At 41.5% G+C, this 10,545-nt stretch overlaps 1 protein-coding gene across 2 annotated transcripts; it reads right to left on the reverse strand.

Annotated features, from left to right (window-relative positions):
• Positions 1–301: 301 nt before the first annotated feature.
• LOC103511324 (zinc phosphodiesterase ELAC protein 1-like) lies at positions 302–8,025 on the reverse strand. 2 transcript variants are annotated; one of them, XM_026825120.1, is made up of 10 exons: positions 7,587–8,025; positions 6,894–7,009; positions 5,257–5,418; positions 4,516–4,676; positions 3,864–4,062; positions 3,057–3,154; positions 2,523–2,715; positions 2,041–2,173; positions 783–852; positions 302–630 (listed from the first exon to the last, which is right to left on the reverse strand). In XM_026825120.1, exons 1-10 carry the CDS (start codon positions 7,747–7,749, stop codon positions 366–368), a joined length of 1,560 nt encoding a protein of 519 aa, XP_026680921.1. In that variant the 5' UTR covers positions 7,750–8,025; the 3' UTR covers positions 302–365. The 2 variants fall into 2 exon arrangements, with proteins under 2 accessions (XP_026680921.1, XP_017300430.1); XM_017444941.2 differs by lacking the exons at positions 6,894–7,009; positions 7,587–8,025 and adding an exon at positions 6,011–6,213.
• Positions 8,026–10,545: the final 2,520 nt, after the last annotated feature.

Here is a 10,545-nt window from a genome sequence, read left to right on the forward strand (position 1 = left end):
TCTCAAATTATTTCGAGGACAAAATTTCATACCTCGGCTGAAATTGAACCCACACCCTCCTGTTTACCAGACGAGCGTCTTAAGGACTTTTTAGTCTCATTCTGCCAGTATAACCAGGGCGGGGGGAATGATGATGATGCTAATACATATTTAAGGTCAAAAGATTAAAAAAGCTCAGAATCCGTATTTCTCAGGCTATAATAATAGTGCTTATTTATACTGCTCGCATAGGACTGAATAGTCCTTTTACTCCAGCAGCAGGCTACCATTATTATTGTAGTCAAATTCTCAAATTATTTCGAGGACAAAATTTCATACCTCGGCTGAAATTGAACCCACACCCTCCTGTTTACCAGACGAGCGTCTTAAACACTACACCACCGAGACCAGTACTCCAAAATATTTACCGGTATACTTTTGTAGAACGGACGTTTGGTCCATATAGCAACGCCCGGGCCTCCGTTAGGATTACTGTTAAGCTGTACAAGTTTGAGATCCGTCTGATTGTAGTATTTGAGAAACTTGTGTCGTGAGAAGTTGGTCAGCATATTGAGAGGGGGTAGGAAGGTGTTCTGTTTGAATTTGTGGTTGTAGTTGGACGGGGGTCGCTGGTAGATGATTGGAATGGATTTTGTACAAGTTTGAGATCCGTCTGATTGTAGTATTTGAGAAACTTGTGTCGTGAGAAGTTGGTTAGCATATTGAGAGGGGGTAGGAAGGTGTTCTGTTTGAATTTGTGGTTGTAGTTGGACGGGGGTCGCTGGTAGATGATTGGAATGGATTCGAACACGGTTCTGTGCACGGAGAGGGTCTTCTTGAGCCGCGTCAGATAGTACCACGGACGGGATCGGGCTGAAAGCAAGTTTATGGCCTGTCAGCTTGGAAAACTATCTTAAAATAAAAACTAAAAAGACAATTGAGATTCGACATTCAACGAAGAAAATTTGGTGAACTTTCGAGAATACTCAGATTCTCATCATCAGACTAAAAACGCGAGAGAGATGTTTACTCTACGAGCGTTTCTGAGATTAAATTGAGGAGGCAGGTATTTCTTGAACTCTGAATTAACTGAAAACTCTCTATGGTAAAATTGGTAAAGCATTAAGGGTAGAAACACACTACCATGCTATTTTTACTCCACGCGCAGAAAACCGTCGCGTCGTACTATTTGTGGTTCAATAGAGAGAACTACAAAGGTAGAAACTAGGAACACACTACCATCACGTCACGTGAAGTCATGGGGAGCCAAATTTGTTTTCAAAGTTTTCCCATAATATTTTAGGTAATTTCGTTAAGGACAGTCACACTACTGTTACGTGAAATCACGTGATGGTTGTTGTAGCGGCTTTAGCTTTCGCCGAATGGTGATGGCCGAGTAAAGAAAAGATATCTTTTTGTATCTGCCATACACCGGGGTGATGTCTCTAGCCATGTGATGGTGATGTTTTTTTTTTTTTTTTTTTAAAAAGAGATCGAGCTGAAAGCAAGTTTGACCTGTAGGCTTTTTTCCAAGAGGTTTGATAGGGGTAACTGTAACCGCCCCTAGTTATCACAACCCCGCTAGAATCCGAATCGCACAACCCCAAAATAATTCCAAGATCGAAAAAGTCGGATTCTTTCCAGCTTCTAGCAGGATAATAAATTCCTGGATAGTTAAAATAGATTCTATCCGGGTAGAAACGCTATTGCAGAATTCTGGGATTCACCAAACCCGATAGCATGCTAATATCGTCCCGAAATCGAAAAGAGAAGGAAGACAGTATAGGAGAAAGCCAGCCGTCCCGAGGACAAACATTATCCGATCAGGATAAAGTCCGCCCCGGGCGGGAACCAAACCCACGGCCTAGCGCTTACAAGGTAAACGCGCTACCAACCAAGCTAACTAGGCTTTCTCTATTTCGTGAACTCTGGACTATTTTTTAAGGGGTTTGACAAAGGGAGTTGTAACTGCTAAGGTCTTATCATCCCGAAATCGAAGAGAGAAGGAAGACAGGATAGGAGAAAGCCAGCCGTTCCGAGAAATTAAGGGTTTATTCTTACATGAGTAGTTGTGCTTCTTCTCCAACCTAAGTACAGTTCCATCCTCAGCAATGATCATACTGAGGTTCCTATATCGATACCGGAACAGTTCATCTATTGCTTCATTCATGACGTCATCCGTGGTGAACGTGGTCTGTGAACAGAGAGAACGCGAGTTCGACTTTCGGTTGGCATTTTTTTCCTCTACTCAATATTGGGACCAGGACCTGAGTTTCAATTTCGTTTCACCCCTTGTTGGTGAAGTAAGGTTTGCCAAACCCTATGGGGGGTTTTTTGTCTGAAAATTATCTAAAATTGATTCGGAAACGAAAAATGTACTTTAAAGGCCATAGCTAGGCGTCAATCTTATTAGAAAATACATATCCTAGTATCATTTGGCCTGGCGCAAGGCCGTGCGCTGAGATAAAAAAAAATGTTTGTTTGGTGATTTTGTTTGTTTGTTCGTTTGGTTTGTTATTTAGTTTTTTAAAGGAAATCGTTACCTTGTTGAGACCTCGACCTCCTACTCCCGGCCTAGACACTACCCTCTGACTGATATGAGAGAGAATGAGAAGCCTGGCATTGACAGCTTTGGCAAACCGGACAGCCATGGTAGGCGTAGAATGTCCGTAGAACTCTGCCGCCTCCTTCTGGTGCTTCAAATGAGTAGCTTCGTGAACAAGCACATCACTCCCTCTGGAAAAAGAGAAAAGAACTTTTTTTTAGAGAGAGAGGGGTTTGATGGATGGAATTGTAACTGCGAAAGTCTGTCGTCCCGAAAACGAAGAGAGAAGGAAGACAGGATAGGATAAAGCCAGCCGTTCCGAGAACGAGCATTATTTATTCAGAATAAAATCCGTCCCGGAATCGAACCCACGGCCTAGCGCTTACAAGGCAGATGCACACAAGGTAACTAGGCTGGCGAAAAGAACTGAATGTTTGTAATCCTAAAAATGTGTCACAAAAAGTATTTTTCTTTAAGTTGGTCTTGGTCAGGACCAACTGAGTAAGACCAAATTTAATTTAGTTACACTCACCTGGCGATACCGACCATGGGCCAAGGATTGGAAGTGTCTCCCAATATGGTGATCTTACGACCTCGGATTTTATTCATGAGAACTTCACTAGGGTGAATCTGACCAGACGTGGTATGTAAGAAATAATCAGAGAGCATCATACTAAAGTCGTAAGCTAGAAATCCCAGGTTGAAAGTCCGACAGCACGCCAGCCTAGTTAGCTTGCTTGGTAGCGCGTCTGCATTGAAAGCGCTAGGCCGCGGGTTCGATTCCCGCCCGGAGCGGATTTTATCCTGAACGGATAATGTTCGTTCTCGGAACGGCTGGCTTTCTCCTATCCTGTCTTCCATCTCCGATTTCAGGACGATAAGACCTTAGCAGTTGCAGTTCCCTCTATGTAGCATCTTTTAAGAAAAATAGATTTCCCATGGAGTCTGAGAAAAGGGTTTTTTTAAGAGGTTTGATAGAGGGCGGGAATCAAACCCGCGGCCTAGCGCTTACAAGGCAGACATGCTACGCACCAAGCTAACTAGGCTGGCTAGAAAAGGTTTGTTAACTAAAGGATACTGTAATGTTGTTGGGCAGATGCACGGCTATACCGCGTTGTAGCATCCCATACTAAGAGGTTTGATAGAGGGCGGGAATCAAACCCGCGGCCTAGCCCTTACAAGGCAGACATGCTATGCACCAAGCTAACTAGGCTGGCTGGCGAACTTGTACTTCTTTCTACATAGAATGGGACTAGCCCGTACCTGGAGGCTTGAAGCCTCCTTACCTTTCTTGCAGCCCCCTGGGCTGGCTAGAAAAGGTTTGTTAACTAAAGGATACTGTAATGTTGTTGGGTAGATGCACGGCTATACCGCGTTGTAGCATCCCATACTCAACACCGGGGGTCAGGTTGTATTTGTTCCGTAGGAGATAGGTGTTGATGTTGGGTATTGGAGAAGACTCTACGAAGGTAAATCCGAAGGTTGGTAGCCTGTGCTGTATCTTACCAGCTATGATGCTACCTCGGCTGTCGTTCACTCTGAAAGACAGAAAAGGTGAAAAAATTAAAGTTTTTTTTTTTAGTAGGTACCAATCAAGTTAACTAGGCTGGCGCGCGAGGTCTTTTATAACAAATTATTCTCTCGCCTTTGTATGTCTTAGTAGGTACCAATCAAGTTAACTAGGCTGGCGCGCGAGGTCTTTTATAACAAATTATTCTCTCGCCTTTGTATGTCTTATTACTTATTACCCCATCAAATATACGAGACCTTGTTTTGACCGCTGGGGTAAAGGGACTTTCTAGTCCTATACGGGCAGCATAAACTGGGTACATATACTATTCTAGGATGAAGAAAACTCACAAGTGCCATCGGGGATGTCCATCCGGTCCAATATGAGCTTTTATACGACCGCTGGGGTAAAGGGACTTTCTAGTCCTATACGGGCAGGATAAACTGGGTACATATACTATTCTAGGATGAAGAAAACTCACAAGTGCCATCGGGGATGTCCATCCGGTCCAATATGAGCTTTTATATCCTGGCCCAGGATTTCCTGAGGATGCATATGGCCATCAGCAGTTTCGATGTTCTTGTAATAGTCAGCCTCTTCCTTATTGTCATACTGGCAATCTAGAGGTATCATCTCATGGACCTGGGAATCATGGGTACAGTCTAGTTTTCTGGTGATCCTCTCTCGCGTCAGTAGGTACTTGATTCAGAAAATTTTTCTGGCCATCAAAGGAGCAACTAACTAAGTTTTTTATACAGGGTGGTTCGTGATTTGCGAACCACGCTTATATCTCAGAAACGGCTGGGAATTAAGGAATGAAATAAACGGCATCATGTTTTTTATATATGAAAATAAATTGAAACTTATTTATTAAAACGCGTTTAGACACATTTTTACTAACATTTTTCAAACGTTTCGATTGCCGGAGAGATAAATTGAAACTTATTTATTAAAACGCGTTTAGACACATTTTTACTAACATTTTTCAAACGTTTCGATTGCCGGAGAGGAGTTAGGTATCTAAGCGCAAATTCGCTATACATATATTTAGCGTAAATTCGCCATTTATTTGCGTAAATCCGCTATAACTATGCGTAGATCCGCTATTTCTATGCGTAGATCCACTATATTTACGCGTAAATTCGCTTTATCTATGCGTAAAGCGGCTATAACTATGCGTAAATCCGCTAATACCCATGCGTAAAGGCCGCACTATACTTACGGTGAACTGGAACATACACATAGACCGGGACAGCAGCAGTTGAGTGCGAAGCAACTTTCTGATCCCGCGCGGACCAAAGATGTGAAACCCGGTCTTTCCACGCTTCTGTATGGTGTCGTTACAATTCCAATGAGAACACAGGACTCCTGGAAGACCCCAGGCCTGAAGAGGACCAATAGCAGAAATTGGATTTCATCAGCAAATGGTTTCTTCAAAATAAATTGGTGCCAAGGGCAAGGAAAACCCAGACCCTTGACAAATGGAGTGTGCCTGAAGGCATGTGATCTGTTCCCATCCACTCGACCCCAAATTTTGGATATTTTCGCTTTCGGAACGGTAAGTTTTTATTTCCGAAGTGATGGAGAAGGAATTTCCGGGTACAGAAGGATAAATACTAACTTTTTTTAAAAAGAGGTTTGATAGAGGGAACTGTAACTGCTAAGGTCTTATCGTCCCGAAATCGAGGAGAGAAGGAAGACAGGATAGGAGAAAGCGCCGGGTACAGAAGGATAAATACTAACTTTTTTAAAAAAGAGGTTTGATAGAGGGAACTGTAACTGCTAAGGTCTTATCGTCCCGAAATCGAGGAGAGAAGGAAGACAGGATAGGAGAAAGCCAGCCGTTCCGAGAACAAATATTATCCGTTCAGGATAAAATCCGCCCCGGGCGGGAATCGAACCGCGGCCTAGCACCGAGAAGGCAGACGCGCTACCAAGCTAACTAGGCTGGCTGAATTCTTTTGATAGGTACTTACATGATCGCCATGAAGATGTGTGATAAAGATAGCGCTGATTTTACTCGGCTTGACATAGACTTCGTTTAGTCTAAGTCCCGTGCCTTCTCCACAGTCAAACATCCAAACCTCGCCATCTGCAAACAATACATCAGTTTAATTAACTAGCGGCGATAGCACGTTGAATATACATATGCGTAGACCAGTACCCAATGGATCACTGAAGTTAAACAACGTTGCGCATGGTTAGTATCCGGATGGGTAGTCGCGTGCTGCTGACTGTGTTCGATCTGACTCAGACAGGGTGAGGTGTGAGGAGGCCGGGATCTTGTCGCCTAAAGCCCGCCACACACGATGAGTTCTCTCCGATAAATTCGACTGATCAATCATCGCATGCGGCGATAAAACTCACCGTGAGTGGCGGACTGAATGGAAGGTAAAATCGTTATCCAGTCGTATTCGAATCTTAGTCTGGGTGCAGTCATAACTATAGCTATAATAGGTATCTTGCGGGTTCGATTCCCGCCCGGGGCGGATTTTATCCTGATGGGATAATGTTCTTTCTCGGAACGGCTGGCTTTCTCCTATCCTGTCTTCCTTCTCTCTTGGATTTCAGGACGATAAGACCTTGGCAGTTACAGTTCCTTCTATCAAACCTCAAAAAAAAAAAAAAAAAAAAAAAACCTATAATTTTTTTTTAATAAAATTAATTTTGTTTTGGGGGAAAAAACCCCAAAAGGTTTACGAAGACAGGATAGGAGAAAGCCAGCCGTTCCGAGAACAAATATTATCCGTTCAGGATAAAATCCGCCCCGGGCGGGAATCGAACCGCGGCCTAGCACCGAGAAGGCAGACGCGCTACCAAGCTAACTAGGCTGGCTGAATTCTTTTGATAGGTACTTACATGATCGCCATGAAGATGTGTGATAAAGATAGCGCTGATTTTACTCGGCTTGACATAGACTTCGTTTAGTCTAAGTCCCGTGCCTTCTCCACAGTCAAACATCCAAACCTCGCCATCTGCAAACAATACATCAGTTTAATTAACTAGCGGCGATAGCACGTTGAATATACATATGCGTAGACCAGTACCCAATGGATCACTGAAGTTAAACAACGTTGCGCATGGTTAGTATCCGGATGGGTAGTCGCGTGCTGCTGACTGTGTTCGATCTAACTCAGACTGGTTGAGGTGTGAGGAAGCCGGGATCTTGTCGCCTAAAGCCCGCCACACACGATGAGTTCTATCCGATAAATTCGACTGATCAATCATCGCATGCGGCGATAAAACTCACCGTGAGTGGCGGGCTGAATGGAAGGTAAAATCGTTATCCAGTCGTATTCGAATCTTAGTCTGGGTGCAGTCATAACTATGGCTATAATAGGTATCTTGCGGGTTCGATTCCCGCACGGGGCGGATTTTATCCTGATGGGATAATGTTCGTTCTCGGAACGGCTGGCTTTCTCCTATATCCTGTCTTCCTTCTCTCTTCGATTTCGGAACGATAAGACCATAGCAGTTACAGTTCCCTCTGTCAAACCTCTTTAAAAAAAAATAATAACAATAATAATAGGTATCATTAATGTAATTTCTTACCCTGCAATCGTATGGCCATGCTGGTAGATCCACGCAATTTGGAGGCTCCCCCTGCCCCCGTTCCAATAAACAGAAGGTCAATACTGCCCCCTACTAACGTCATTATAAGGGTCACCCCGAATATCACGTATAAGGTGGCCATTAGCCCGTTAGGTGTACCCATCAGAAAATACGACTAGGTGACATGACTAAGGATAGCGATATCGTTGGAAACATTTGGGGGTCAATTGTTTTCAATTTCCTTAGGGTCACTTTTTTGGACAATGGTACGTGGTCGAACACTTTTACTGACGGACGGACACAAAGCACGGACGGACAAATCCGACACTTTTATTGAGATCAATTTTTCGGACAAAATGACACGTTTATTGGGACCAATATTTCGTAACGAAGTTGCTTTTTATATCGAGGTCACAATTATACGGGATATTACATTAATATTAAGTTTGATTTTACGGGACAATTATTATACGGATTTTATGGGACACAAATCTGTCTAAAATTTACGTAAAAGTCCTTGTTTGCAACATTCCAGCAAGGATTTCGTAAAGCTCCTTTATTAGGTACAATCAATCGTCACTAAAATTAGGTCCGCAAGGTACCACTAAAAAAATGTAAATTCAGAAATAATTAAAAGTTTTTGTTAATCAGCTCAAGATTTTACTTTGGTCCTTTTTTACCACGTTTCACTAGGCTATTACACAGACAGGTTGGCAGGTAAAAACGAGGAATGGTGACCAAATCGGACGTTACTTAACACAAGTGATCGGGCGAAAAAATGGACTAACTAACATACGAATTTTTCGGAGATGTATCCCTTTTAAAAATAACTTGTTAATAAAATGACGAATTTTCAAAGCCCAATTTATCAATCGTGTTTACTTTATTTTTTTTCTTCAACCCGTGTTAATGAACCAGCTTCGACAACAGCTGTCGAGGGAAAGGGTTCTTTATTCCCAATTTAGAGTCAATTTGGGTTCATGTTGATTTGAATGATAAGAAAGAAAACGTGTTCGTAGTAAGCCATTGTTCTTTAGTCAATCATTGACTCCCTAGGCCCTAGGATTACGTATGTACATTTTAATCAAGGACCCAAGATGTTAGCAAAAGTCATTCTTACACTGTGTCCACAAATAGTCGACGCCCGTCGATCGATGTGAAAATATTGTGAATCGATGTCGATCAACGTGACGGCCGGTTGACTGTGTTTGGACACACTTTTAGAAGAAATAATAAAACACAACCCCTACCCAAAGGTGTTACATTTAAAATTACTCAAAACATTGTTGAACCACGTGTACTTACAAGGCAGATGCACACAAGGTAACTAGGCTGGCGAAAAGAACTGAATGTTTGTAATCCTAAAAATGTGTCACAAAAAGTATTTTTCTTTAAGTTGGTCTTGGTCAGGACCAACTGAGTAAGACCAAATTTAATGCCTATAGTTACACTCACCTGGCGATACCGACCATAGGCCAAGGATTGGAGGTGTCTCCCAATATGGTGATCTTACGACCTCGGATTTTATTCATGAGAACTTCACTAGGGTGAATCTGACCAGACGTGGTATGTAAGAAATAATCAGAGAGCATCATACTAAAGTCGTAAGCTAGAAATCCCAGGTTGAAAGTCCGACAGCACGCCAGCCTAGTTAGCTTGCTTGGTAGCGCGTCTGCATTGAAAGCGCTAGGCCGCGGGTTCGATTCCCGCCCGGAGCGGATTTTATCCTGAACGGATAATGTTCGTTCTCGGAACGGCTGGCTTTCTCCTATCCTGTCTCCCAATTAACTTGGAAGGTCCCGGGCCGGCCTTGAGATTCCCGGTCCGCGGGTTCGATTCCCGACCGCGACGAACTTTATTGTAAACCATAAATTTAATAATACGTAACAACCCAAATTATGACTGGTTTTAAAGAAAAATTAAATCGCTTACTTAGCTTTCGTGTACGTGACAAAAAAATTAACTTTTTTATTTTCTTCAAAATATAAATTTTAAAATTTCCATAAAATGTAAAATTTAAGTTTTAATTTCACAGAACGAAGCAAATTTTACAATCATTAGAGGAAAAGAAAATTTTATCATTTGAGAAGAAATTATTTCCAGGATAAAAAAGGACGAAATTTGAAGAGTCCGGAAAAGATGGACAACTGGGGCTTTTCAGTGAAAAAAAAGACAAGGTAGGTAATAAGGTAATATGTTCAAAATTGACCTAAGATGGAAATGGCTGCAGTGAATATCTGGGTTCCACCCAAGTTACGTATTTTTTTTTTTAGTTTCACTGAAACACAATTTTAGCCTTACAAGCACAATAAATATTTTTCCTCAATTAGAATATAATGTTCAATGGTCAGGGGAAATGTAGACAAGAAAACACGGTATATATTCTGAAAGACAGTCCATTTGAACCTAAATGTACAGATTTCAATCTGAGGAGAATCACTAGAAATGGGTTAGATTTTATACAATGAACACTGAAGTTTTTGAGATCGACTATTGAATATGCAAGCAAGTTTCTGCTGTCAAAAGATAAGGATATTTTGGACAAAAGGGTGAACATAAAATATATTTCAAAATTACAAATATTAGACTTTCCATTAAAATTTTCATAAGAAGTCTTGTGATTAGCTAAGGAGAAGATCAAAGATTCGTTTTAATATTTTCACAAATAAATAGGTAGATTAATAAAATAATTAAAGTAACCGTAAATTGACGGGTCACTGCAGCATAGCATGAAATATGGCACATAGGTAAGTGCTTGTATACAATTCAATATTTATAAATATTGAATAGTTTGAATAATTATGAGAACAAAATGACCTGATTTGTTGAGACTCTTTGAAACTTTATTTTTAATAGACAAATAAATTTTGTATAGAAGAAAATTTGTAAAGGACTTAAAAGAAGGATATGGATCAAAAGAAGATCTCTAAGGCCTCTTTCATACAGAACAAGTTGAAAG

The sequence above is a fragment of the Diaphorina citri genome, unplaced genomic scaffold (assembly GCF_000475195.1).
Source record: "Diaphorina citri unplaced genomic scaffold, Diaci psyllid genome assembly version 1.1 scaffold701, whole genome shotgun sequence".
Taxonomy (NCBI): domain Eukaryota; kingdom Metazoa; phylum Arthropoda; class Insecta; order Hemiptera; family Psyllidae; genus Diaphorina; species Diaphorina citri.